The sequence below is a fragment of the Pithys albifrons genome, chromosome 21, assembly GCF_047495875.1.
Source record: "Pithys albifrons albifrons isolate INPA30051 chromosome 21, PitAlb_v1, whole genome shotgun sequence".
Lineage (NCBI taxonomy): Eukaryota > Metazoa > Chordata > Aves > Passeriformes > Thamnophilidae > Pithys > Pithys albifrons.
The window spans coordinates 3,605,420-3,632,872 of NC_092478.1; the positions used below are offsets into that span (position 1 = coordinate 3,605,420).

The window sequence follows — 27,453 nt, forward strand, 5'->3', positions numbered from 1 at the left end:
TGCTGGTCACCTGCTGCTGGTTAGTGACACAAAAGAGCTGTATTCAGGGCACAGGGTGGCCACAGGCACACAGCTGTGCTCCTCTGCAGCCTGGCTGGCTGCTGGTTTCTCCTCTGTGGGGTCTGTTGGTCCTGAGCACTGCACTACTCACAGCATCTGACTCTCCCTGGCACAGAGGGAATGTGGGTGCCAACAGCCAGGATGCTGTAAGGGATATTAGCAGGAGGATGTGTCTTGTGACTTTGGAGTGGGGTGGGGAAAGCAACAATGCAGAGCATGGAATGGGGAGTGAGGAGGATGGGATGTGGGCTGGGAATAAGAGCAACGCACAATGTGTTGAGTGTCTGCCAGGGGCAAGCAGAGGGGTAGCTGTGCTGGATGTTTTGCACCCCTTTAGCATCTCCTCTTCCATAAAATGCCAGTTCCTCAGTGCTGGATGCAGCACTAGGAGCACACCTGTGTGTCTGCTGGGCTGCCCTTGGCTAAAGGCTGTGCTGGGGCAATGCTGGCACCAGCCCCGAGGGTGTGTAGGCAGCTGGCTCAGCCCCAGGGCAGCTGCCACCTCCCTGCCAGCTCTCCAGTGCCACCTGCTGGGACCGGGACACCTCCGGAGGAGCAGAGAGGGGACACCAGCAGGAGGGAAGGGATCGAATAGCTCCTTCTGTTTGGCATGGCAGGATTTGTCCCAGCCATCCTCATGCTGCAAGAGGAGACTGCCAGCTTGGCCCTTTCCCCCACTGACCCATGAGAAGGGGGACCTTTCAGCGGTTTGGTTTGTTAAAATCCCTCTCTTGTTTTAGAAAGCAGCATCTCCTTTTGCTGGGGGCCTCACTCCTGGGGTGCAGAGGATGCTCAGTCCCTCCTAGGAACCAGCTGGGTTTGTACAACACCCCTTAAGGCTTAAGAACATTGTTCTGCAGGTCCTGAGCCTGACGTTTGGCCAGACTCTTCTCTTTGCTTTTACAGACCCTGAAGCTACCAACAGGCAGAAATGGGCCTATTTTGTGCCCTGAATTTCTGCATTTTGTGTCTTTCCCCACACCCCTTGTTATGGGTTCACATCATAGGATTTTGCATCTTGAGCAGGAGCTGTGCATCCAGGAGTAGGCCCAGTAGCACACTAAGTACAACCAGGTGGTGGTGGGTGCAGTGTGCCCCTCTGAGCCTCTTCTCCCTCCCTCCTGCTGCTGCCAGTCCAGGTCCCACACGGGTTGAGGAAGCGCTGATGGAATTGCAGCCGGCTGGGCGGATAGCTGGGGTTGTTAAACAGAGGCGCTAATTAGTCAGAACTCATTACCATTGTTGCTGTTCTGGCAGTGATGTCTCTGGCACAGACACGTGCTGTGAGTCTCGGGGAAGCCACAGTCTCCAGGCAGGCTCTGTGTGATCCTGGCACATGGCCGGGCAGCGTCTGCCTTCCTGATGGATCGGCACTGCCTTCCTGCTGGCTGGCACTGCGCTGCGCTTCCTCGGGATGCTGCAGCCACTGCCTTGTGCCAGCACCCCTGACTGGGGCCTGACTGCTGTCACAGGCTTTCTTACTCTCTCCAAGCCCTGCTGTGCTGCTTGGACATGGAGCTGGCCACTACAGGCCTCTCCAGACTTCACAGGGACCTCCATGGGACTGAAGAGGAGGTGTTGGCTCAGGTCTGCTGTGCTACTTGTTACCCTCTGGGATGGTGGAATCACCACCCATTTCCACCTGCTGAGGAGTTTTGCCTGCGCATCCATCCTCTCTGGGGTGGGCAGGCACATGTGGAGGGTTGGTGTAAGGAGGGAGAGGAGATGAGCATTCTCCTCCTTCCTTGCCAGGCAAGGGATATTAATCCCTACTGACTCTGATTGCTCTCCATATGTCTATCTGTCTGCAGCTGAGTCTGTGGCACCTGTAGGGGAACCCCCTTGGATTTGAGGGAGCTCATTGTTCCCATGGGAAGGGACACAAGCTACAGAAACAGGGATGCTCTGACCAGGGCAGCCTGGTCACTGGGTTATCTTGCTGAAATGCTGAATGTGAAGAATCCTGTTTTTAACACCAAACTCCTCTCACCTTCCTCATTTCTCGACAGTCCTCCCAGGGGTTGAGGCTGGTAGATCCAGGCTTTGCAAGTCCAGGGAACAGAGGTGATGGGAGCCGTGTGACTGTCCATGACAATAACTAGAAACAACCCATGTCTGGCCTGCAGAGGATATCAAAAAGAGTCTGCAGGAAACCATATGGCTCATTTTGGGATACAGAAGGAGACATGTTACTCTTGCAAGCATTTGGTTGCCAAGCAAGGTTTCAAAACACATCTGTTAAATGTTGCCCAGGAAAGCCCTTGCTTCAGCAAGCAGCTTATTATCTACAAGGAGGAACGGGAAGCATTAAAAACAATTTGATATTCCTCTCTTTGTAAATGAAAGAATGGTGAACATTCTTTGGCATCCTGGATAAATCCATAGCACAGCACTTGGCCAGCTGGTGATAAACAGCATCAGTCGATTCTGCTATTGCATTTCCAATCCTTTTTTGAATCCAGAAAACTCTGGGGACTGAACAGACTCTGATGATCCCAAGGGATGACTAGAACAAAGACTCTGAGGCAAACACTCTATGGAGCAAAGTGTCCTGTGAGGAAGTGATTCATGTGCGGGAGCATACGTGGCTCGTGCCGTGGTCCCAGCTGCCTCCTGGCTCTCCTTGTGCTGCTGGGATGTGCTACCCCTGCTGAAACCAAGCTGTCAGCATCAAAACTCTTCTTTGGGCCTGGACATTCAAATCCTTGCATCTGGGGACAGATTTTTTTCTAAATCATCTGGGCTCCCCAGCCCTTTCTCTCTCCAGGCAGCCTTGGTGGCTCTAAATGCCTCAGAGCATTGTCACAGCAAAGTGACAGGAACAGACTGGAGATGCCACAGTGCAAATCCATGAGGTGTGGCTTTCCTAAGGATGGCTGAGGGCTGCATCACTCTTTTCTACCTGTCTGGTGAGGTGGTGCAATGCCATGTGCTTTGCTCAACATCTCTGCTGTACCCCAAGAACTTTCCTGTCTCTCTCTTACCCAACTCTGCACTGGTTTTTTGTCTCCTTTCACTGATTTCATTTGAGTGAGCCTGGCCAGTTCTTGGATGAGTTCTCTCTTTGTTTTTCTGAGCTGCTACAGAGAAGGAAAGTCACCAGGGGCTGCAAGAAAAGGGTATCCCCCACCACCCTGAACTAAGTGAACTGCTCTGAAGCTGCTCAGATCTGTGCAGGTGGGAGCAGGTGAGCTGGGGCATTCTGCCAAGTGCCAGGCAGGTGTTGCTGCTGCAGTAACACACCCTCTCCACTCATTTCCCTCGCTGTCTTCACCTTGTCTGTGCCTCTTTTTGGCATTGCTTCCTCCAGTCCAAAGCCAGAGGAGACAAGGAGGTCACTTCAGAAAGAAGCACCTGGAAAATACACCTCAGATGGAGGAGGTCTTGGCCATCAGTCTGGCAGGCAGCACAAGATCTTCAGGGATGAGAACATGGTGGTCATCGTGGAGCTGGATGGTGTTAGGGTGGGTAGCAGCTAGTCCTGCTCACAGAGTCCTTTCCAGAGCAGAAGAAACTGAGGCCTCCATCTCCCACGTGACCAGGAAGGTGTCCTGTGGTTGCAGACCAGAGCCTGGTTCCAGCTGATATGTGGAAAGTGTCACTCTGTGTTTGCCAGCCTGGAACATCACAAAACACTCAGCCTGGGTTAAGGCACAGGAAGCACCAAGCTGAGACTTCAAAATGAATGCATCCCCTTGAGACTCGTTCCTGGCTGGCAGCTCTTGATCCATGGTGTGCAAGCAAGGTCCCAGGAGGGAGGACTCCTTGACCCATTTATCTCCTTTGGAAAAGATAAGACAAGGAGCCACACTCCCTGTGAGTTCTGATGATGAGGCCTTGAAGCAGCTCCTGGCACTGCTGAGCCCTTGGCCTGAGAGCTGGGAAGGCTGACTCTTGCCCAGGCTCCTCTTTGTCTTCTGCTCTTCTTGTGGCAGTTCTTGGAACTGCTTTTTCAGGAATTCTGGCCCCTGAAGTAGGAGACACCTGTTTCTGTGTTGCCCTTTGGCTTAATACTTAATCCTGTTGCCTTCTTCCTGGCTTGGAGTTTCCAGAGGATGATCCTCACAGCCCTGCTCTGCCTGAGGTTCAGGCATCTCTCCTGCTTGGCACTGGCAGTAGGAGCAAGAATCCTTTCACCTTCTGGGCTCCTTTTCTTGCTCTGTGTGCTCAGTCATCCCTTCCTCCTGCTACCACTGCCACAAACCATGTGTTTCAGGAATGTCCAGGAACCCCCTTCTGAAAAGAACTCATTTTACCAACTGTTTTCATTAGGAGAGTCCAGCTCCCTGTTCATCAGTCTTCCTTAGCAGAAGGATGTTCCACTCACATTACTGCTCTGCCTCACTTTCTTCTGTGGCATTCCAGGGAATGAGAGGCTTCTATCTGGTACAGGATCTGTGCCATCCAGGCCTTTGCATGTCTAGCAACACCTAAATGGGTGGAGAGTGCTGAAGATTTGTGTCATGCAGGTACAGCCACACTGCCAGTGCTCAGCTGTTGCACGTGGTGATGCTCTGTGTCCTTCTGGGAGTGTGGAGGTTGGAGCAGCAGTACTGTCTGTCCTAAAGCATCCCTCTGGCCAGGATGGAGAACAGAGAAGGAAGAGCTACTCCAGCCAGGAAGGAGAATGGAGAAGGAAGAGCTACACCTTGGCTGACCCATGTGTCAGGAAGGAAGGATGAGGTCTCTCCCCCAAGCCAAGTGACCAGTCTCTCTCTTTGCCTCCTGCCAGGTGGAGTCATAACATCACTTGTACAAATGTTTCCTCTCCCAGGCTGGTGGAAGAGCCTGGCAGCCTCCGTGACAGGCCTGATGACTGGTAAGGACCAGGTGCCATGCAGAGGCCTGGGATGCTCCCTGACTTAAGCCAAGTCTCGCTAGGCAGCTCCAAAAGGATGGGCTGGGAGTTGAGGTGGTGGTAACTTGCTCTGGATGTTGTGTGATGTTTGTTGCTTCACCCCACAATGCTTCTGAGAGGACCAGGTTTCTGGGCTGGTTGGATGCCCGTGCCTGGGTGGATGGGGGTCAGGGACTGTATTTGGGAAGATGTGAACGTATCAGTGTCATGTGCTGCAAATAGGGTATGTGTTAAAAGCTGGTTTGTTTTATATACTTGAGTGACTTGCACTGTGTCTTGCTGGATATGAGTGTGTGGGAAGCTCAGGAGAAAGGTCACTGTTTCATGTTAAGGATGTGAAGCTCGGTCTGCCATACTCAAAACAGGACCTGAAGCTTGGTGAGTTGCTGGGTGTCCTTGTTGGGCACCAGCTGGGGTGATGTGGGAATGCCTTTTCTCCTCTGGCAACACAGAGGATCCTCTGTCCTAGTGAGACCACTGAGTTTGATCCCAGCTGGCTTCTGGTGTGCAAGAAAAGTCCAGCTTGGACATGCCTGGCATCACTTGGGGCACATGGGGAGAACTGGAGCACAGCAGCTACAGGCAGACCCCTGGGTGCATGGCACAGGGCACCAGCGGGTCCTCTAGTCTGTGGCACTCACAGTCCGAGTGGGAGCCATTGCAAAGCCTTTGTGGAGCTTGTAGGGATCAGTTGGAGCAGCCTCTTCTCCCTCTAACCCTAACCTTTCTCCTTGGCATCCTGCCCAGTGGCCTGCTTGTCTCCCTTCTCTCTGGCTCACTCCTTGTGCAGGTCAGACTGCACAGTGTGTCTGATTTCTCCTCTTTCTCATCTCTCTCTCTCCTTGTGCAGCCACACCAACAGAGCCAGAAGCTGTGGTGAAAAAGTACCTAGAAGAGCTGAAGAGCAGTCCTGCTGATGAGGTGAGAGGACAGTGAAGCATCTCCAGCTTGCCCAAAGTTTTCTGGAGTGTCATGAAACCACAGCAATGCCTGAGGACCATCCTTCTTGGGCATCCTGTGTGGCAGGTAGTGCTGCTTGCAGTGGCACCATTGATGTGAGGTGGAGAGGCCTCAGCACTGCCTGAAGCCCACGTGTGCCAACAGGTGACTTGTCCTGGTCAGAGGACTGTGACAGAGAAAGCACAGTGTGGGTTGAATAGCTCAACCTGGCAGTGCCTCCCCGTTTCCCTGGGAGCTGTGTGCAGGGCCTGGGGGGAAGGAGGGTGTTTGAGTTTGGCCTCTCAGTGCTCAGAGGTTAAAACTAGAGATCAAACCCTGCACTGGAGCTGCTTTGCAGAGAAGTAGAACAACCATACTCAGTTCCCACTCATCAGCTCTGACTGATGGCAGCTCTCCACCTCCTGGACAGCGCAGGAAGTGGAGTGGAGAGATACCAGCCAGATAAAGAAGCCTGACTTTGAGCCCATAAACCTCAGAGGGAGGGATTAAGACAGAAGGCAAATCTTTCTGAGGCATCTCCTTGGTGGGTCAGTCCTTGGGATCACCCTGTGCTCACAGGTGGTGGTTTCTCCTCTAGGACTGCACCATCTGTATGGAGAAGCTTTCCTCCCCCTCCGGCTACAGCGACACGTGCGAGTCCAGCACAATCAGGCCAGAGGCTGTGGGTCGCCTGACAAGCTGCCAGCACTCCTTCCACATGCTCTGCATGCTGGCCATGTACTCCAACGGGAACAAGGTACCCAGCTGGTCCATCCCCACCAGATCCTGGTGGCTGGGCTGTGGAGCTCTGATCCCAGCTTCTCTCTCCTGGCAGGATGGCAGTTTGCAGTGTCCCTCCTGTAAAACCATCTACGGAGAGAAAACCGGGACTCAGCCCAAAGGGAGAATGGAGGTCTCCACTTTGCCCCAGTCCCTCCCTGGCCACAAGGACTGTGGGACAATCCAGATTGTATATCACATCAGCAGAGGCATCCAGGTGAGTGCACAGCATGCTGATGGGTACACAAGCTGTTAAGAGCCTCCCAGAAAAGTTCTGGGATCCAGTGCAGTACCTGCTGGCAGCCCATCACTGAGCAGCCTACAGTGCCTGGATTCAGCAGCTGCACCAACTGTTCCTGTGTGTGTGGGTCTCTTCCATCAAAGATCTTTTTCTGAGCATCCAGAGTTTACAGCAGCTGGTCACCTGCAGTAAAGATTAACATCTGCCTGGAGCAGGAAGGAGACTGCCCATGCTCACAAGGCTGGAGAGATCCCCATGTGTGGTTTCACAGCCCGTGTTGGTTTCAGTGGTGGCAGTGAGCTTGCGAAAGGTTGAGCTGTTGTGTGGTCTTTTTAAGGTGTCATCAAACCATGTGGAAAAAGCTGTGGTTTGGGGTTGTCTCCCACCAGAATTTATGTAGATTTTAGAAGATCTGGCCTTGCATCCCAGCATGAGACTGCTGTTGGAGGATCTGTAATATTCACATGTCCCATAAGAACCAAGTCAGATTCCTCATACTCATCAGCTGCCTTTACATGGAAGAACTGGTTTGAGATGAGCCTATGTCAAATCCTGCTGCTGAAACTAAATCCTGATGCTGAGTAATGACACAACTCCCATGAAATGGGTGTGTCCATGCCAAATGTCTCATCCCTTGCAGGGCCCCGAGCACCCCAACCCTGGGATGCCATACACAGCCAGAGGGTTTCCTCGCTATTGTTACCTACCAGACAATGAGAAGGGCAGAAAGGTAAGTTACTGTACCCTGATGCTGTCACCCTTCTTATGTTATCTCACAGCACTGAGCTTGTCAAGCTTCTGTTAAGCTGTTTTCGTGGCTCAAGTCTCCTGCCTGCTGCCCCTACCTTTGGTTTTCCTTTCCCCCTCTAGGTTCTGGAGCTCCTGAAGGTGGCCTGGAGGAGGCGTCTGATTTTCACCGTGGGCACCTCCAACACCACTGGTGAGAGCAACACGGTGGTGTGGAATGAGATCCACCACAAGACTGAGATGGACTCAAACCTGAGTGGCCATGGCTACCCTGACCCCAACTACCTGGACAATGTGTTGGCAGAGCTGGCTGCCCAGGGGGTCACTGAGGACTGCTTGGGACAGTGAGCCATGGGAACATGGCTGTGCTGTGCACACCTCAGAGGTCCACCCAGTGCACTTATTCCTGGTGCCTTAAATTCCTGTGTCTGACCACCATCACACTGAGCAATAACAGTTCCACAGGAGCCCCATCAGCTCTTCATGTTTTTTGGAGGAAGGGAAGGATATTTTTGTAAAAGCTGCACTTGTGTCTCTGGGTGGGATTGATGGCCATGGCCAGGAGCAGCTGGGACAGCAGTTCTGAGGTGACAGATCTCCTGGGGAAGGCAGGACCTTCCCTTGGTAATGTTGGGGAGAGGGGGGTGCCTCACTCCCACTAACCACCTGGAAAGCAAATGGGGGACTCCTTCTGGCAAACAGCAGCTCCCTCTGAGAGACCTCTTGCCTCCCTCCTGCCCTGTGTCTCTGATTGGTCCCAATAAACTCTTCACTTCCACAGCCAGTCCCTGCCTGCCTTCCTGCTGCCTTGGGTCTTGGGGTGCCTCCTCTCTCAGTGGCTCTGTCTGGGTGCCAGCCTGATCCAAGGAGCCTCAATCCAGGCAGGATGAAGGAGGGAAAGCTCAGCTCAGCTGGAGGACATGGATCTCTGCAGAGGCAGGGCACAGAGTGCTGGTGCCAGGGTCATGGTTCCAGCCTGTCAGTGTTTTGGCTGCTGGATCCTGGTGGTCTGTGGCCATGGTGCCAGGTGACCCATCAGTGTCCACCCTGCATGATGTTGCAGCCCCCTGCTCTTGCCACGAGCTGCCAGCCTTGCTCCTTTCATCCCCTGCCCTTCTGGCAGAACCTGTCCCCCTTTTCCCCATCTCTCCCGTGAAATGGCAGCAATCTGGGGCACAGTGGAGCCTCTGCAGGGAGGAGCTGCTGCGCTTTGTGCTGCTGCTGCAGGGATGCTGGTGCCACCAGCTGGTGACAGTCACCTTCCTCCCGACGGCAGTGGCAGCCAGTCCAGGTGCCAGCAGTGCTGCTCTCCTGCTGGGAGCATGCTCCTGTACTCCTAGCACCTTGCAGATGGAATATTGCCTTAGTTGTGGTGGCCTTGCTGTACAGTGTTACTAGGCTGGGAGCTGACGTCTTTTGAAGAGCTGTTTCTGGCTGTTCCCCTCCCTGTGGCCACTGAACCCAGTTAATATTAAATCCATCCCTTTGGTACTGGTGCCATCTACCATTTCACTTCCTTCCTGGTAAATCTGGGATGTGGCTGGGCTTTGTGGCAGCTCTGCCTTGGCATCCTCTTGGGACCAGCATGTCCTGGAGTAGCAAAAGGGCAGCTTTCTTCCTGCCATTATAACATGAAGGTTTTTCAAAGCAGGAGCTTTCCCCAGTGTCCATCTTGTGCTTGCAGCCTCCTGCCTTGTCCTGCAGGCTCTGTGGGGAAACCCCTCAAATATCCAGTGAAATTTTGGGATGCTGCAGGAGTGGTAGGTCCTTGGGAGCTGCAGGTGTGTGTCTTTATGGTGCTGAGCTCTGCACCGCTGAGCTCTGCACCACTGAGCTCTGTCTGTTCCTCTCCCACCCTGGTTGCAAAAGGCAGAGGTTTTGAGTTCAAACTTCTTTGTATCCCTGGATCATGTTCTCACAGCAATCAAAACAGTGAATTGAAGCGAAAATTGAGTAGAGTTCACCCAGCCCTGTACCAAGCAAGAATTTCCTGCTGAACCTTGCCCAAGGCATCTCCAGCAGCTGCTCCAGGGTGTGAGTCAGCTGCGTCTGGGTTGGTCCAGGGCTGGGGCACTGGTCTGTGAGCTGGTCAGGCTCAGCAGCTCATCCCTGCGTGTCACATCTTTGAGCATGAGGCATCTCCTAAAATCCTCATCGTGTCTCTGCTGGGCCTGAGATGGCTTAGCCCCCGTGGCAGGGAGATGCAAGGGGTGGAAAGGAGCAGAACCAGGAGCTCAGGCAGTGCTGTGCAGGGAGAAGCTTTGAAGCTGTGTGGTGAAAGCACAGCCATGATGCTGTAGTGCCCGTTGGAGCCAGGAGGGGACAGAACCTGACATAAATACTTATTATGCTGCTGGACACGTTGAACAAAAACTTGTGCTCCCCATCCCCAGCTGGAGCCCCAGGGAGAGGGGGTGTCTCTCCCGGCCCCCCGCGGTGGTGTCTCATCTGCCACAGGGTGGTTATTATTAGCCAGCCTTGACCCCGCAGCTATGCTGGGTACCGGCAGCTGAAACTGTGACTCACTGTCCCCCTGCGTCACCCCCCTGCGTCACCCCCCCGCCCTGTGCCCCGCGGGGAGTGCCAAGGAAGGGTCTGGGGGCGCAGGTGTGCGGCTGGCAGGGTCCCCAGGGCAGGTATTGCTGGGTGGGAGTGGGGAATAAGTCAGGGATAAGAAGGAGGAGGGATGGAGGCTGCATCTGCGCCTGTTTTTCCCCTCCGCAGCTGGACGGTGTAATCTTTGAATGCCCCATTTCCACTTAATCTGAAGGCGCGGTCCCTGCCCCTTGGGAAGGGGGAGGAAATCCCCTCCCACTCAGGAGGGGGCAGCCGCTGCCCTTGGCAAACACAGGAGAAGGAGCACTCCAACCCCTTTGCGTGGGGAGCACCCGCGGGGAGTGGCCGTGGGGGGCTCTCGAGCCGCGGGGCCGCTCCCACTCCAGGGCACTGTCCCTGGCCCTATCCCAAGGGTTTGGGGGCCTTTCCCTAGGGAGGGGGAAGGATGGATGGATGGGGAAATGTCACCGTGGGGTGGCCCCAGAGTTTGGCGTTTCCGTGCTCCCGGTGCTGGGTGGGACCGTTCACCTGAACGCTGGGGTTTTGGGTGAGTTCGGGTGTGATGCTCTGGAGCGCTTCCCTGCCCGCGGGGCAGGGCTGGCTGCACGCGAACCAGTCAGGCACGGGCTCACCCCTGGCTCCCAGGGAGCTGGGTCCTGGTGGGGTAAAAAGGGTTCGGAACCTCTTGACCAGGTGTCCCCATAGCACCAGCAAATCTGTCACTCCTGCCAAGTCATCCTGGAACGCGGCTCCGGTGCCTCCTCCGTGCCTCAGTTTCCCCTTTCACATCAGGAGCTTGTGCTCCGGTTCCTCACATCCCACTCCGGTGCTTCAGGGTCCTGCAGGACCCCTGGGTGACCCGGGCGGCTCAGCTGTTCCCCTCTGCCCGCGGGGTCTTGCCGGGCCGGCAGAGCCGGTGCAGGAATGTGGGGCTGGGAGGGTCCAGCTCCTTGGGACGGGCGGTCCCTACTGCGGGGGCACTGGGGACAGTTCATCCCCTCAGCAGTGGCACGGGGTGAGCGGAGCAGAGAGGCACATCCAGCCCCAGCGGGAGGACGCCATGGAGCTGCCGTGGGTGCTGTTGGCGCTGGCTGGGACTTGCACAGCCGCGGGCCTGGGTGACTTCCTGGGGGACAGGGCAGAGCGTGGCAGGGGTTGGGAGGGTCTGAGAGATGTTTGTGCCAGGGAGGGGGTTATGGGGCTGGGCATGGCTGGGGGTGGGGGTCCCTACACCAGTGCTGTGTCCCTGGTGCTGGCACTGCTGGCACTGCTGAGCCCTCTTTGTGCCAACACTGGCACTGGTGGACCCTCTCAAGGATGGGGGCCAGGGTCAGACACTTGCTTAGCAGTGCAGAGCAAGGGGTCCCCCTGCTCACCATCCACTCCACCAGCCCGGCTGCCCTATGTGCCCCGCATGCCCTCCATGGCACTGCTGGGGAAGGTCACAGCCACCACCTTTGCACTGGAGAGACCCTGCTGCATCTTCGACCAGCACGCCAACGCCTTGGACAGCGTTTGGCTGGCAGTGGCTTTTGCCAACGGTGAGCACCTGCTTTCCCAGCACATTTCCCTGTGACAGGGGAGATGGGGGACCCTCACCACAGCTGCTCACCCTCCATCTGTGCTGTGCAGCCACAGCCACCTTCAGAAACCCCTCATCTCGGGCTGAGGTGCCCCCATACAAGCAGCTGCCCACTGCCCACTCCTACATGACGCTGGAGACGGCGGCAGCCGCGTACGCCTGCTCAGCACCCAGCCCGGCCGTCCTGCGGGTCGGGGGTGACACGGCGTGCAGGGACCAGGGCAGACAGGACCCCTGCAATGGGCCCCTGCCCTCCCCAGGGCCCTACAGGTAAGGCCAGAATCCCCAGATCCCAGCTTGGGTAACTCTCTGCCCAGGGGTTGCTCGTCCCCGCGGTGTCACCCCCATACCTGTCGCAGAGTGAAGTTCCTGCTGATGGGCTGCCACGGCCCCAAAGCGGAGACGCAGTGGTCCCACCCCATCCTCCTGCGCAGAGGTACTGGTGGCACTGCCGTCCCCTTGTGGGTCCCCACACCTGCCCTGCTGGGGTGCTGGCATGTGGCACACCGTAAAGCCCTATGCCACCACCCTAAAACTTGCAGATGGGGAGAGAAGTGATCCCTGATGCCCCCCATCTGCTCCATCCTCCTCCTTTCCATTGCCCCTGAGCCCTTTGTCTCTCCCCATACCCCTCATCCTGCCTCTTTCCAGCCCTCAGCCTGAGCACCATCGACCCTGCGCCCACACGCCGTGGCAGTGACGTGGTGGTCATCATCTCCATCCTGGCCAGCCTGGGCGCTGTGCTGGCCACTGCTGTACTTGGAGCCCTGGGGTATGGGGGCTGCTCGGGGGGATGTGTCTGCAGGGGTCCCAGGAGAACACCCCCAATTCGGCCCCCTCAGCAAAGAGATGGAGCAAAGATGGGTTTAAGACTCAAGAAGCCTTTCTTTTCTTAAACTGGGAGTTTGCAGGAGAAAGGGCCCCTTGTGGTTGGTCAGCATGGAGGGGCCAGCAGAGTCCCTGGGCCCCACTTGATGCCTCTGCATCTCTCTCTCTGCAGTGCCAAAGTGTGGGGCTCCCTGTACCACCGGGATTTGGGGACCAGCGCCTTTGTCCGCAGATCCTACAGGACCCACCACATCCCTCCAGCCCTGCCACAGCCCCTGCCCCCCGGCTGTAGGTGTAGCCCCCCAGGGCTGGGCTGTTTTGCCCTCCGACCTGCTGCTCCTTGTCATAGAAACATGGAACAGTTCATGTCGGAAGAGACCTTAAAGACCATCTCGTTTCAACCCCGCTGCCGTGGGCAAGGACAACTTCCACTAGAAGTAAAGTGTCCTGCCAAGTAAAGTCTGACTTTGCATCTGTGACTGCCTCCTCCTGGTCCTTGGCCACGCAGGGTGGGAGCTGTGAGAATGGGGGCACCCAGCGCCCCCCAAAACAACCCAGGGTCTCGATGTGGTGGTACTTGATGTCGGGGATGGGGGCACACCCTGGCACTGGCGGGGTCTGTGGGGCACATCACCCAGAGTGTCCCTCTTTGCCTCACTGCCCGGGTAACCGCTGTTGCCCACCCGTGCCACCAGCCCAGCGTTCTCAACACGCTTCGCCGGCGGGCGCTCAAACATAACAAATGCTCCCGGGGAAACGAGCCCAACCTGTTTGCCGCGGGGCTGCGGCCGGGACAGGAATGTGGGCGGTTGGTGGCCACAGGCGGGTTCCCCGGGGACGCTCAAACACCCGCACTCCCGCCCTCGGCACCCAGGCGTCCGCACCATGCTCCCGCTGCTCCTCCTGCTCCTGCCCGCAGCCCACGGCAGAGGTGAGTCCAACGGCGCCATCGGGAGGGTCTGGAGATTCCTCTCGGCATTGTGGGAGTCCCCTGTGCACAGGAACCACAAGACCGCAGAGCCTGGAGGTGTAGGGCAGCTGATTCGCCCCTTATTCTGGGTCCTATTCTGGGTGCCACCTCTAGTGTCCTGGTGTCACCGACGTGGATTGGATGGCAGAGTGTGGGGTCCTCTGGGTGTCCCCCTTGGCATTGCGGGGGTCCGCTGTGCACAGGCACCAGGACCCCCCTGAGCCTGCAGGTGTAGGGCAGCTGATGCTTCCCCTGTTCTGGGTGCCACCCTCAGTGTCCCTGGTGTCTGGGGGTCCCGCAGAGGTGTTTGTCTGCCCCTCGGGTGGGATCATGGAGAGTCTTTGCTTTCTCTTTTCACGAAACTTGTGTCTGAGCCCAAAACGGGTGGTGAGAAGCGAGCAGGGGCCCCACTGCTGAGATCACAGGGTACAGCTCCCTCCTGTCCCCACCCCGAGCCTTCGGGTTCGTGCCAGCCGGTCGGAGCCCCCGGGCAGGGGCTGCAGCAGGGGGTCTGCACTCTCCACCACACCCCCTTGGCTTCTCACCACAGTCGAGCATGTGGCATACACGCCGTTCCTGACCAGGACCCCCGGGCTGGAGGGGCTGACGACCGGCTCCACCTTCGTGCTGGAGCAGCCCCGCTGCGTCTTCGACAAGTACAGCAACGCCGACATCTGGCTGGTGGTGGCCCTGGAAAAAAGTACGTGGGAGCGGCCCCAGGGCAGGGGAGCGCTGAGCTCCCTGTGCCCTCCGGGTCCCTCCTCACTCCCATCCCCATCCCTACAGCCGCAAGAACCTTCAACAACACCGTGGCGCCGGGAACTCCCGCGAGCGCGTTCCAGAATTTCCCTGACAGTGTCCCTGCCTACATGACCCTCAATGCCACCCTTGCCAACTACCCCTGCCCCAAAGCCCCTGGGGAAATCACTGTGCTGCGCGTTGGCAGCGAGACCAGCTGCACTGAGGATGAGGCGAGACCCACCTGCAATGGCCCCCTGTCTGGACCCGGGCCATACATGTGAGTCTGCTCTTGGGGATATGCCCCCCTCAAGGGTTGTCAGCAGCCTCCTGGCTCATGGGACCATGGCCAACCTCCCTTCCCATCCCAGGGTGAAGTTCCTTGCCCTGGAGGGCTCTGAGCCCGTGGCCGAGACAAACTGGTCAACATCCATCATGCTGAGGACAGGTATTGCTGCTGGGATGCTCATCCTGCTCCTGCACCCATCCCGCACCCGTTGGGGAGAGGATATGGAGTGGTCTTGAGGGCTGTGGGGTGGTCCTGGAGAGCTGAATGCTGAGCAGTGGTTTGGGGCGAGACCCTCTGTGAGATGGGGAAACTGAGGCAGGGCACCAGTGAGGGTCTCACTCGGGTACGGTGGCACAGTGAGATGGTGGCACATTGTGTTGGCACCCATGGTGGCTACATCCACATCTGGATCCCCTGGGCCACCCCGGGGTGTGCATTCCTGCATCCTGCTCCCTCTGCTCCTGCTCTCTCCCCAGCCAAGTCACCCAACAGCATCTCCACAACTGATGAAGGGCACAGTGCCGGCATGATCGCCATCACCACCATCCTCTCCATCCTCTTCGCCATCCTCCTGGCAGGCCTGGTAGCCATGCTTATCTTCTGGGGGTGAGTGTCACCACCACGTCCCACCCAGGAGCCATGACGGATGCTGGGCACGCCAGACTGGCGTCAGAGGGTGATGCCATCATCCTGTGGTCCCCACCCTTAGCCCACACCCCCCCTTCCCTCCCCAGCTCAGACACCTGTGGCAGCAGCAGCACCTTCACCAAGCCGGAGGCGGTGACGGTGCGGCGGTACAACACCCACCACGTCTACGACCAGCCGTCCGCCCGGCTCTGAGCCCCTGCCGCAGCCCCCCGCTGCTTCCTCGCCGCTCCCCGGCACTGCCCCACCTCCCTGCGCACCCCCAGGTGCCCCCACGGCATGAGCCCACTGCCACCTGGGCACGGGCAGAGCTGCCCCCGGGACTGGGGCAATGGAGCGGGACATTAAAGGCTTTTCCGCATGCTTTGTGCCCGGTCTCTGCCTCCTCTTTGTGAACCCCCCGGGAATGGCACTTGCCAAAACCTCAGCGCCTCCTGCAGCCCCCTGGAAAGCCCCATGGCCTGTTCCTGTGCCCTCACACAGGGCTCTGAGCCCCGTCACTGGGTGGGGGGAAGAATGTGGCCCAGGATGCTCTGGAGTGGGAGATGTGTTGTTGTCACATTGAGTTGGGGCACCAGTGCCACCTGTGCTCACTGTAAATGGGGAAAAGTCCCCTGGGGCTCAGAGCAGCAAGGGGAGCCTGACCCACCCAGCCCTGATGCTGAGGGGCACTGGAATTCCCCATGGGGGGATGGGGAGTGGGTATAGGGGAGGGTCTCTCTTCACCCCGCAGTGATTTCTCGCTGATCCAAACCCAGAGCAGGGTCTCTCCCACCCAGAGCTGGCCCAATCCTTCTCATGTTCTCTTGATGTCCCTGTGAGAGCCATGAGACACCAAGAGGGGCTGGTACCCTGAGGTGCCTGTTCCTGCATTTGGGGGTGAGTCCCTGATCCCTCTCAGGGGAATGGGTGGCTGATCCTGTACAAGAGGCTGGAGATGACCTGATCCATCATTCCTCATCCCTCACTAGGATGTGGGCTGCTGATACTGATCTGTGGGATGTGGGTGCCCTGATCCTGCAGCCCGGGCAGGATAAGCCCCCGCTGGTGGTGGGGACAAACAGGACAGAGCTCACTGCAGGGTGGCTGTGCCTCTTTGTGTGTAGGCAGGGCAGGTGTGCATGTACCTGTATACATCACATACATATATTAAACCCACTATTTTCCTCCGTAGGCGCCATGCAAAGGGCAGCATCACATTCACACCCCGGCCCGGTCACAGCGCCCTTACGGGGTGTCCTTGCTCTGCCTGGGAGGGGTTTTAGCAACCTGCCCCCCTTCTGCCGGAGCCGCCTCCGTGGAGCCCAGCCAAGGGAAATCAAGCAAATCCAGCGATTAACTCCCGCAGAGGATCCGCGTGGGTGCAGCCAAGGGACGGTTCCATCCGGCAGACGCGGGTCCCCTCCGACCCACGCCCTGTCCCCCGAAATAAAAACACTGTTCCACCTGCAAAGTGGCTTCGAGCGGCTCGGGGGGGTTGTCACCTGCCACGCAGATGCTGTTGTGGGGGACAGGTGGCCTCGACCGTGTGCAGGGCTGGAACTGCCACACGGGGAGGCTTCTGGGGTGGTGGCAGGGGACTGCACCTTGTCCCCTGCTGTCCCCCTGTGCGGGGGAGGCAGAGGGGCAAGTGCTGTAGGAACAGGGCAGGCTGTTCCCAGCGTGTTCCCAGCGTGTCCCCACTACGCAAATGTCAAGGACCAGCTTGGCTGGCACAGCTCTGAGCCGCAGCTTTGGGTGCCGAGCCAGCCCTCGAGCCCAGGCGGGTCTCGCAGGGAGAGGGGTATTTAGGGTATTTAGGGCATCGAGCCCCCCAGACATGCCAGCGGTGCCTCGGCGGTGCCGCAGCCGGGAGGCGCGGTGCTTTATAAACCAAAAAAATAGGTTAGAAAATCAACAAGACGGCGGGGTTTGGGGGCGCAGGGCAGCGCGGAGCAGCCCACACAGTAGCCCCCCACGCTCGGGGGGGGGGCGCGAGCGGTGCCCAGTGCGGGTCTGGCCCAACCCAGGCGGACTCCGGGCTGGGCTGGAGACGCGGCCGGTGCCGGGTGGGCGATGGGGCCGAGCGGGACGGGCGGGGACCAAATGGGGGACCCCTCGGAACCCCCTGCCCGGCGGGAGGGACTGGCCCCGCCCACCATGCACAGACCACGCCCCCTGGCAGACAGCCGATAGAGCCACCCAATGGGTACAGCGGGATGGCGCCAGGCCACGCCCTCTAGCCCCGCCCCCGCACGCTGATTGGCGGCCGGCGGCGCCGGCGCGCACATGGGCGCTGCTGTGCCGGGGATTGGGGTTCGAGGTTGCGCTCGGCGCTCTTGGGCTCCGCTCGGGTCGCCTCGGCTCGGTCTGGCTCCGCTGCCCGCCCGCCATGGCCCGACGCAGCTCCCTCTCCATACGCATCGTGGAGGGCAGGAACCTGCCCATCAAGGACATGTGAGTGTCCCCGCGGGAGCAGGGAGGCGTTTGGAGGGAGGGGGCCATCCCCGGGAGGGACGCCCCTCTGCCCCAGGAGTGCTGCGGGGTGTCCCCACAACAGGTTGGGGACACCACGCACCGACTGTCTTTGGAGGGTTCCCTCTGCTTTGGCAGCTTGGCCGGAATGGTTTGGGGTCCCCCCAGCAGTGCATATACTTTGGGGGTTCTCTGCAGGGTGATTTTGGGATTGTCTTGCTCTGGGGGCTCTGCCCAGTATGACTTTAGATTCCTCTTTAGTTTGGGGGCTCCCTCCAGGGTGGTTTTGTATTCGCCTTCACTGGTTTTCGGTTCGCCTTTCTCTGAGTGTTTCCTCCAAGGTGGCTTTGTGGTGTCCCCACAGCAATGCATCTACTTAGGGCGTTCTCTGTAAGGTCTCTTTGGGATCCCCCTTGCTTGTCGGGGTTCCCTTCAGGATGGCTTTGTGGTTGCCTTGCTTTGGGGGTTCCCCCCGGGTGTGGCTTTGGGGTCCTCCTTGCTTGGGGGGCTCGCTGCAGGATGTCTTTGTGTGCCCCAGCGGTTCTCGGCGCTTTGTGAGCTCCCTCGGGAATGCTGCGATGTCCCCACCCGATTCAGGGACACCCTCGGGAGCATCCCATGTTGTGGGGTGCCCTCAGCACTTCTCTAGGGTACCCCAAGCAGTGCTCCAAGTTTGGGGGGCTCCCTCTGTGCTGCCCCCATCACTCAGTGACCTTCGCAGGGCCCCCCGGACATGCAGCAGGACCCGGGACACCCGTCCTGCCCCAAAGGAGCAGGGGCTGCCCCGGTGCTGTGGCCGCTGTCACCGCTCTGTTCCCAGCCCCGGCTCCATCCCACATGGCTGCGGTCCGGGAGGCTCGTCTGGCAGTCCTTTGGGTCGGGATTTCCCTCCCAGAAAATCCCGGCGCGGTTCTCATCGCTCTTATCCTTATGGGGCGGGATGTGGGGACAGGGTTGGGGTGGGATGTGGGCACAGCATCGGAGTGTCGGCAGCCACCAAGACACCGGGACGCTGTTGAGGAGCGCTCGGCAGCCGGAAAACCATCAAAAATCCCTGCAGCCGTCATGGAAAAAGAGGATAAACAAGGAAAGAAAGATGACTTTTTTTTTCTCTCTTTTTTTTTCCTTTTTTTTTTTTTTAATCCCGTGTGTCAGGGCCTGATTTTTAAATCCCTTGGCACAACTCCCTGCCGGAGCTTGACCCAGCGCGGGCAGACTCTGAGTTTCGGGAGGCTCTGGGTTTGGGGAGAGCGTGCTCTGGAAAGCCACCGTGCCATAACGCCTGGAGCGGAGCTTTCCAGACCGGTGACTTTGGGACGTGGCACTGGGCCGGGAGAGCGGCCGGAGGGGAGGGAAACCCGAGCGCGGCCCCGGCCCCCGCCGCTGACCTTGGCCCCCTCCCCTCTGGACAGCGGCTTGTGGGATCCAGTTCCCTGCCCTGGCACGGTTTGGGGATCGCTGGTTTCCTCATGGGAATTCCCTCTGCGGGGTGTCCCGGCTACACTGGCAGGGCAGACCCTGCTTGGAACAGCCAGGGGTGATGGGGCACCCCCAGACCCCCCGTGGGACCCACTGGATTTGGCACAGGGAGTCGCGGGAGCAGAATGTGGCCGAGGCTGCTGTGGGTTGTGGATCCCGGTGCCGCCTGTCCCAGGATCCAGACCCAGCGCGGGGCTCGGCATTGCTCGGACCGAGCGGCAGCAGCTCCGGCTTAGCCCGGGTGGGCTTTGCCCTGTCCCCGCCCGGGACAGGAGGAGCGGGACCCCCTCCCGGGAGAGCGCTGGGGAATCCTCCCCGCGTCTTCACCCCATGAAAGGAAGGGAAATGATCTGTTCGATTTTTTTCCATGGTTTTTAATTATTATTTACTTTATTATTGATTTTAATTTAATTTTTTATTTTATTTGAATTTTATTTTATTGTATATTTATTTTATAAGACTATTTTATTTTATGATAATAAATCATTCTAGTAATTTTAATCTTTATTTTTATATTTTTATTTCACTCTTTTCACTCTTTTACTTTTCATTTTTATTTCATTATTATGCTCTTATTCTGTCTTTTTATTTTCTTTTATTTTTCCTTTTTTCTTTTTTATTCTTATTTTTACCATTTTTATATTTTTACCCTTATTTCTTTTATTTTTACCCTTTTTTCTTTTACCACTCTATGTTTTATTTTATTCTTTTATTATGTTATTTTTCTTCCTTTTTTTAATTGTATTTTTTATTTCCTTTTTAAATCTATTTTATCGCTACCCCCAGGGCAGAGCAGCACTGCTGCCGGTACCAGTTAATTTTTAATTCCAGCCCCCCGTGCTGCCGCACCGATGGCTGCGGGGACCACGCAGGTTCCTTCCCCCAGTTCCTACTGTGCTCATTTCCTCTTTCCAAAGCCCAGCCTTCCCCTTTCCAGCTCCGTCCCTGCACCCAGCCTGGGTGCCTAAGCCAGCTGGACGTTGCGTGGGAGTCAGAGGATGCCCAGCACCCACCGAGCCTGCAGCACCACAAATGCCCTCCTGGCATCCCGGGGCAGGGATGTGGTGCAGGGGATGTCACCCAGCGCGGTGCGGGGCTCCCCACCTGCCCTCGGAGCGGGGATTTATCCCACCACAGCTTGGGCACCTCCCGCAGCCGCCAAGGATGGATTCTGGCCATCCTGTGTTTCAATCCCTGGAAACCACGATGCCTGAGTGGTACAAGAGGCTTTTCCTGCCCCTCTGTGTCCAAGGGATGTCGCTGTCGCAGACGTCCCCGCGCTGGGGACAAGGTTTTCCAGCTCCCACCCAAGCCAGCCCCGCGTTGCCGGGCACAGCTGGAGCGGGCAGCTGTTCCCTTTCCGTCTGCCTGCTCCCTGCATCCCTGATGGTTTGCACAAGGCAGAAAATGTCAGCAATGAGCTCCAGTTAATGGCACTTCAGCCACTGCTCTCCTTAAAAAGCAATCCGGAGGGTGGCTGGGTTGGAATGGGAGCAGGAGCCAGAGAGTGGCTCTGGGTAACCTGCTGCACTGCCAGCACCATGGGGGCAAAAGGATGGAAGTGCCTGGGGATGGGGATGCTGCTGTGGTACCCGGGATGCACAGCCTGGAGAAACCCCCTGCAGCTGTGTTTGGCAGGGCAGAGAGCACCTCAAACCTCTTCAGTCCCACCCCAAACCCTTTCAGTCCCCTTCCACTGCTTTTGATTCCCCCCAACCCCCTTTTGATCCCTCCCAGAACCATTTCAGTCCCCCCCAAACTATTTTAGTCACCACCCAAACCTTTTCAATCTGCTCAACCTCCCTGGATTTGCAATGTGGAAGTCACTCTGTGGTTGGGGTACCCAAGTCCCCACCCGTGCAACCCCTCCTTTCTCCAGGACACTTGTGGTTGGCTGATGGTGCCACTGGGATTGGCATTAATGAGGATCCATGCTCAGAACAGGCTGCTCTGTGCCAGTGGGATGAGAGCCATAACTTTTGCACTGCCTTGGCCAGCACCCAGGTCCTGTTGGCTCCTCTGTCCCTCGCCAGAGCCCCCACCCCTGCCCCTGATCCTGAGGAACTGGGGTAATAAGCTATAAAATGGTGATTAACTTTTGGCAGCAATGACTTGGGTCATCCCTGAGAGGAAACAAGGTCAGAGCATTGTGGCGCCTCCTCTTCACACCCTCTGCATCCCTGGGGGTGTCCCCAGGGGTGTTCCCATCCCTGCAGTGGTGTTGGGGATCTGGGGGCACCCCAGAGCTGGAGGAGGCTCATGTGGCCTCGCTCCTGGTGTGAGAAATTGTGCTGTGGGTGCCTGGAGTTGTTTTGGGGAAAGGGTGGGTTTTGTTTGTTCCTTGGTTTCCTATGTGGAAGAGGAAAGCCACTTCTAGCTGCCAGCTGGACACAGTGGCCGGACAAAGTCAGGGATGTGTGTCCCTGGGCTGGGAGTGAAGTCGAGGTCACCACGTGCCTTCGGCTGTGGCCAAATCCACCCATGGAAGCTTTTGGCAGCCCTGTCCCCTGGCACCCCAAAGCCCTGGGGTGTCCCTGCATGGTCCCTTCTCTGGATGAGGGTTATCAGGGCTGAAGGCTTTGGCCACCCATGACCATGAGACCCCTGTGTGTTGGGTGGGGGGCCAGGGCCATGTCTGGTGGCACTGACAGAGCTGTCCTGTGTCCTTCCAGCACAGGGAGCAGCGATCCGTACTGTATCGTGAAGATTGACGATGAGGTCATCATCAGGTGAGTGGCTCCAGGTCCCCAGATGAAGCTCCAGTCTGGCTCCTGGTGGGTTCTTCCATCTATCCTTCTGCAGGCACAATACTATAATTATTACTACTCCTACTATTCCCTGCTTTGGGCTGAGATACTTTCTTCTGACACAGAGATGTCTGACAGGTCATGGCTCTCCTTCCCCTCTAAGCCACACCTCTGTCTTGCCAGCCCAGAGCCTCAAGACAGGCCAAGAACAGGGACAGGGACTCATCCCCTGCTCCAGCTGGGAGTCCAAAACTGTTGGTGCTGCCCCTAGCCTTGTGTTTCCAAAAGCTAGGAAGGTAGGGAGTGCCCCAGTGAGGGAGCCTTGTCCCCTGTGTCACCAGTGCCACCTGCCCTGCAGGACTGCCACGGTGTGGAAGACGCTGTCCCCATTCTGGGGGGAAGAATATGAGGTGCAGCTCCAGCCCAGTTTCCACAGTATCTCCATCTATGTCATGGATGAGGACGCCCTCAGGTATGCTGGGGGCTCAGCTGGAGGACTTGGAGGATGATGGTGGCTTTGGCTCCCTGTGTGTGCTCAGCCCAGAGAATCCACACCTGGCCATGCTGCCCTGGGCTTTGGGACACAAAGGGGTGAGGGTGTTTCCAAGGTTATTGTCCAGCTGGCAGCAGAGGGTGGCTGACGTGCTCCATGGGGACAGACACACCGTGGTGGCCCCAGCCCTGGACCCCCTGAAGGGGGGGGGCTGTCCTGTCTGGATGCTGATCCCACGCAGTGTCCTGCTTCCCACTTGTGTTTTCCAGCCGTGATGACGTCATTGGGAAGGTGTGCATCACCCGGGACATGCTGGTGGAGCACCCCAAGGGTAGGGGAAAGGGTGGCTGGGGGGGTCCGAGCAGGGACCCATCTCCCACTCTCTGGATGAGCTGGTCCCGAGGGCTCCCCAACGACCCCTCCATGGGGGTCCCCCCTTTTCCCACAGGATACAATGGCTGGATGAGCCTCAGCGAGGTGGACCCTGACGAGGAGGTGCAGGGGGAGATCCACCTGCGTGTGGAAGTCCTGGGCAGCCAGGGCAGCCGGCGGCTGCGCTGCTCCGTGCTGGAGGCCAGGTGAGGAGGGGACAGGGCATGGCAGGGGCTGTGCATGCAGCCAGGACATGGGTGGTGAGTCTGGGCTGCTCCATGACTGTTTCCCTGGTGTATCCAGTCCCTTGGATGCAGAGCATCCTCCCCATCCAGCAGCTGATGGGGGTCCTGGGTTAGGGTTCACCCCATCTGCTGGTCTTTGGGATGTACATCTCAACAAGCTGGGGAACCGAGGAGGGGAGTGGAGCAGTGGATGCCTGCAGGTATTTTGGGAGATTGATGGTAAATTCTCATCCTTCTTGGCAGGGATTTGGCCAGGAAGGACCGGAATGGGGCCTCTGACCCCTTTGTCCGCCTGCGCTACAACGGGAAGACACAGGAGAGCACTGTGAGTCCAACTTCAAGCTCATTGTGATCCTCAGCCTGCCAGTGGTGCAGGTGGAATTGTCCCATGGGGAAGCCTGGAGCCATCCCTGTCCCACAGTGTCCCCATCTTGGTGCCCGCAGGGGATTTGGGATCCACCCTTCGCGGGGACATGAAGCTGTTTGCCTTCACAGGTGGTCAAGAAATCGTGTTACCCACGTTGGAATGAGACCTTTGAGTTCGAGCTGGCCGAGCCAGCGGGGGAAAAGCTGTGTGTGGAGGTGTGGGACTGGGACCTCGTTGGCAGGAACGACTTCCTAGGCAAGGTGAGCCCTCAGATCCCATCACCACTGCCAGGGTCCTGCCCAACTGCCCACCCAGCCCTCTCCTGCCTCCCCCTCCCAGGTGGTGTTCAGTATCCAGGGGCTGGAGGCAGCTGGGCAGGAGGAGGGGTGGTTCAGACTGCGGCCCGACAAGTCCAAGCCAATGGAGGACGAGTGAGTCTTGGCACAGGGGCATTGGGGTGTGCTGAAGGTGGTCCCAGTACCCATATGGGCATATGGGAGGTGCAGCATCATCCTGGGTAGCATCATCCTTTGGAGGAGCAGCTCCTCCACCCGCCTGCCCAGGCTTTCCTGGGCTGTTTGACCACCTCCTGCTTGGTGAAGTACTTTTTCCACCTTTCACCCATCCACTCTGTGCTCCTGCAGGCACCAAGGCAGCCTGGGCTCGCTGCAGCTGCAGGTGAGGCTGCGGGATGAGACGGTGCTGCCCTCCCACTGCTACCAGCCCCTGGTCCAGCTCCTGTGCCAGGAGGTGAAGTTGGGGCGCCAGGTGAGGGGTCCATGCCAAGCCCTGCTGGATCACCCACCTTCCCCTGGCTCTGTGCCAGGCATGTGCCTGACTCAGGCCATCACACTGTGGTGCCTCTCCCCTCCAGAATGGCCAGGTGCACCTGGTCACCCTCCTGGATGAAACCACCACAGCTGAGTGCCGGCAGGACGTCGCCATCAACTTGGTCAAACTCTTCCTGGGCCAAGGGCTGGTCAAGGAGTTCCTGGACCTGCTCTTTGAGCTGGAGCTGGCCAAGCCCTGTAAGTGGGAAGTAGAGTCAGAGGTTTCCAACCATTTTCTGGGGCTGCACAATCTCCAGGACCTTGTATGGGGAATTCTTTGGGGTGACAGGTGAGGTTCAGCCATCCCACTGTTTTCTGTGTAGGAATCTGCTGGGTTCATCCCAGCAACTCCTGAGCTGAGTTTGGTGGAGAAGCAGGTGGTTTGAGGTTTGAAAATCCCCATAACCCTCATAGAAATGTCCAGAGGTGGAGGGCACAGCCCCTGGGAATGCCCCCCATGGTTGAAGCTGCCTGGTGGGTGACCTGTGGCCATCCCCCAGGCCATGGACCCTCTCTTGTTTTGCAGGTGAGCCCAACACTTTGTTCCGGAGCAACTCCCTGGCCTCAAAGTCAATGGAGTCCTTCCTCAAGGTGCCACACTTCCCAAAGCCTGCTCTTCCCAGATCACTCTGGTTCTGGGATGTCCCCTGGGGACTGGTTCCCATTGGGAAGACTGGGAGAGTTGGTGGGGCTGTGTCTTCTCCTGGAGCTGGGAGGCTGAAGATAGAAAACCCCCTGGGTGACCCTGAGGGTGTCGTGTGCCAAACCTGTGGCCCATTGCTGTCCCCTGGGCTGTCCCCTGGCAGGTGACAGGGATGCCATACCTGCACTCTGTCCTGGGACCCACCATCGCCCGTGTGTTCGAGGAGAAGAAATACGTGGAGCTGGACCCCGGCAAGGTGGAGATCAAAGACGTTGGGTAAGGGGATTGTGGGGCAGTGGGGCAGGGCAGTGCCTGGCCCGGGGGTGACAGTGACGGTGCCTGCAGGTGCTCGGGGCTGCACCGGGTGCAGACGGAGGGCGAGGTGATCGAGCAGAGCCGCCAGCACCTGCAGTCCTACCTGGGAGAGCTGCTGGATGCCATCGTCAAGTCGGCCCCGGCGTGTCCCCCCGTGATCCGCTCCGCCTTCCGGCAGCTCTTCCAGCGCGTCGGGGAGCGCTTCCCCCAGCACCAGGTCAGGCTGTGGCAAACAGGGACATCCACAGGGGAGAGGGCTCAGTGGGTGCAGTCCCCAGCTGTGTTGATGGGGTTCCCTCCTGGGCACGAGCGTAGTGCCCAGGGATGGGGCACAGGGGGACAACGAGTGGGGCCGTGCCCTGGGTGTGGGGGCATCGCTGTGTGCGGTGCCTGGGGATGTCCCGTTTTGGGACAGACCCTCACATGTCTCCCCCTCCCATCTCGGTGGTCACAGCATGCCAAATTTGTGGCCGTCACCAGCTTCCTCTGCCTGCGGTTCTTCTCGCCAGCCGTCATGACCCCCAAGCTGTTCCAGCTGCGGGAGACACACGCGGACGCGCGGACCAGCCGCACGCTGCTGCTGCTGGCCAAGGTGGGGTGGGGGCAACCAGGGGGGAGGTTTGAGGTGCCTGGCTGGGTCTGCTGGGGGTGACACCGCCATCCCCGGGGGTCTCCAGGCCATCCAGCTGGTGGGCAACATGGAGCCGGCGGCCGGGCGGGCCAAGGAGACGTGGCTGTCCCCGCTGCTGCCTGCCCTGCAGCAGGGCATCGCCCGCATGAAGGACTTCATCACCCGCCTGGTGGGCACGGAGGAGGAGAAGGGGGAGGAGGAGGGTGAGGGGTGGCCGCTGGGCGCCCCCACGGCAGTGATGAAGGAGGGGCTGCTCTTCGTGCACAAGGTGCGGGGCAAGGGGCCTCTGCTCGCTGCCACCGCCGGCAAGAAACTCCACTTCTGCCTCACCGGGGAGTCTCTCGGCTTTGGCAAGAGCCCCAGCGCTGAGGTAAGGGAGTGCTGGGGGGTAGGGGGTGGCAATGGGGTGGCACTGACCCCCTGTGTGTGTGTGTCCCCTCCATCAGCGTCTCGGTGCCATCGCCCTGTCCGACATCCTCGCGGCGGAGAAGGTGGAGGAGAAGAGCTTCGGGAGCTCCCATGTCATGCAGGTGGTTTACACGGACACGGGTGGGCAGCAGGAGACAGCCTACCTGCAGTGCAAGGTAGGGGACAGTGGGGGACACCCCGAGGGGTGTCACAGCCCGGGGCTCTCCCCCTCACTGTCCCCAATCTCTCAGTGTGTCAATGAGCTGAACCAGTGGCTGTCAGCCCTGCGCAAGGTGTGCGGGAACAACCCCCGCGTGCTCCGCTCCTACCACCCGGGCGTCTTCCGCGGGGACAAGTGGAGCTGCTGCCACCAGCGGGACAGGACAGGTACAGGGAGGGCACCCTGGAACCCCACAGGGGCGCTGGGGCGTCCCCCCATATGGTGACCCTGCCGCCCCATAGGGCTGGGCTGTGACCGGACCCGGCACGGCGTCACCCTGCAGGACTGGAGCGACCCCCTGGACCCCACAGTGGAGGCTCAGCGGCTCTTCAGCCACCTACAGGGCCTCCGAGGGACCCTCAGGTGAGTCTCTGCCCCTGGTGGACCCCCCTGCATCCCACCATGCTCCTGCCATGAGGCCACTTCTCTCCTACTTCTTTCCCAAGGGAAAAGTACTGGGAGCTGCAGGAGCTGGAGGATGCCCAGAACAGCCCCCAAGGTGAAGGTGAGCCGGTTTTAGGTACCCAACTGGGAATGCTCTGGTTGGGCCATGTCCCCCAGGGGTCGAGGGGGGCTGTGGTGGTTTGGGGGTGCCCCCCAGGGGGGCTGTGGGGTCTCACTGTTGTTCCCCTCTCCCACAGATGCCCCCCTGCCTGAGGGGCTGAGCCGGCTCTTTGGGGTGCTGGGGGACCTGGAGAGCTGTCACCGCCAGGCACAGCCCCCAGAGCCCCCAGCCCCTGTCCTGCTGCAGCTGCAGACGTGAGGGACCAGTGTCCCCCAGCTGGGATTCAGGGTCCCCTCGGCTTGGGGACCACAGTGGTGGAAATAAAGGCACTTTGTACCCTGCAGCCTTGTCCTGTCCATGTGGTGGGACACCGCTGGCCACGGAGACGGGCGGGGGATTGGCCACAGGTCTGCTGGTGGCACTGGTGGTGCAACTGCTGGTGGCACTGCTGCCATCTCTAATAGTCCTGCTGCTGCCAATTCTGGTGGCCTTACCAGTGGTGGCACCACTG

The 27,453-nt window shown here is 58.6% G+C and overlaps 3 protein-coding genes across 7 annotated transcripts in view; all 3 read left to right on the top strand.

The window, feature by feature from the left end:
• DTX2 (deltex E3 ubiquitin ligase 2) overlaps nucleotides 1-8,405 on the top strand; it is a 41,888-nt gene extending 33,483 nt beyond the window's left edge. For 3 of the 5 annotated variants that reach the window (XM_071574772.1, XM_071574773.1, XM_071574775.1), the window contains 5 exons: nucleotides 5,769-5,839; nucleotides 6,456-6,614; nucleotides 6,693-6,854; nucleotides 7,519-7,608; nucleotides 7,749-8,405. In XM_071574772.1, coding sequence (XP_071430873.1) covers nucleotides 5,769-5,839; nucleotides 6,456-6,614; nucleotides 6,693-6,854; nucleotides 7,519-7,608; nucleotides 7,749-7,973 — 707 coding nt within the window. In that variant the 3' untranslated portion in view covers nucleotides 7,974-8,405. Of the gene's footprint in view, nucleotides 1-4,792; nucleotides 4,880-5,768; nucleotides 5,840-6,455; nucleotides 6,615-6,692; nucleotides 6,855-7,518; nucleotides 7,609-7,748 lie in introns of all 5 variants that reach the window. The other 2 variants (XM_071574776.1, XM_071574774.1) reach the window with 2 other exon arrangements.
• A 5,007-nt stretch (nucleotides 8,406-13,412) lies between these two features.
• Nucleotides 13,413-15,587, top strand: LOC139681599 (uroplakin-3b-like protein 1). Its single transcript, XM_071575077.1, has 6 exons — nucleotides 13,413-13,522; nucleotides 14,112-14,261; nucleotides 14,348-14,579; nucleotides 14,671-14,747; nucleotides 15,065-15,194; nucleotides 15,323-15,587. The coding sequence occupies exons 1-6, from the start codon at nucleotides 13,477-13,479 to the stop codon at nucleotides 15,426-15,428; spliced, it is 741 nt and encodes a 246-aa protein (XP_071431178.1). The 5' UTR covers nucleotides 13,413-13,476; the 3' UTR covers nucleotides 15,429-15,587.
• Nucleotides 15,588-17,534: 1,947 nt separating this feature from the next.
• On the top strand, nucleotides 17,535-27,273 carry LOC139681447 (ras GTPase-activating protein 4-like). Its single transcript, XM_071574828.1, has 20 exons — nucleotides 17,535-17,669; nucleotides 21,839-21,895; nucleotides 22,272-22,385; nucleotides 22,676-22,737; nucleotides 22,855-22,984; nucleotides 23,267-23,348; nucleotides 23,519-23,650; nucleotides 23,730-23,821; nucleotides 24,035-24,158; nucleotides 24,265-24,418; nucleotides 24,747-24,811; nucleotides 25,027-25,139; nucleotides 25,209-25,395; nucleotides 25,633-25,770; nucleotides 25,856-26,179; nucleotides 26,256-26,393; nucleotides 26,469-26,604; nucleotides 26,680-26,800; nucleotides 26,884-26,942; nucleotides 27,079-27,273. The coding sequence occupies exons 1-20, from the start codon at nucleotides 17,605-17,607 to the stop codon at nucleotides 27,198-27,200; spliced, it is 2,415 nt and encodes an 804-aa protein (XP_071430929.1). The 5' UTR covers nucleotides 17,535-17,604; the 3' UTR covers nucleotides 27,201-27,273.
• Nucleotides 27,274-27,453: the final 180 nt, after the last annotated feature.

Excerpts from the sequence above, each read along its gene's own strand:
- LOC139681447 (XM_071574828.1), top strand. The coding sequence starts at position 17,605 with ATGGCCCGACGCAGCTCCCTCTCCATACGCATCGTGGAGGGCAGGAAC. Across the intron at positions 17,670-21,838 it reads AACCTGCCCATCAAGGACAT|CACAGGGAGCAGCGATCCGT; the intron begins GTGAGTGTCCCC and ends GTGTCCTTCCAG. Across the intron at positions 22,386-22,675 it reads ATGGATGAGGACGCCCTCAG|CCGTGATGACGTCATTGGGA; the intron begins GTATGCTGGGGG and ends TGTGTTTTCCAG.
- LOC139681599 (XM_071575077.1), top strand. The coding sequence starts at position 13,477 with ATGCTCCCGCTGCTCCTCCTGCTCCTGCCCGCAGCCCACGGCAGAG. Across the intron at positions 14,262-14,347 it reads GGTGGTGGCCCTGGAAAAAA|CCGCAAGAACCTTCAACAAC; the intron begins GTACGTGGGAGC and ends CCATCCCTACAG. Across the intron at positions 14,748-15,064 it reads ATCCATCATGCTGAGGACAG|CCAAGTCACCCAACAGCATC; the intron begins GTATTGCTGCTG and ends CTCTCTCCCCAG.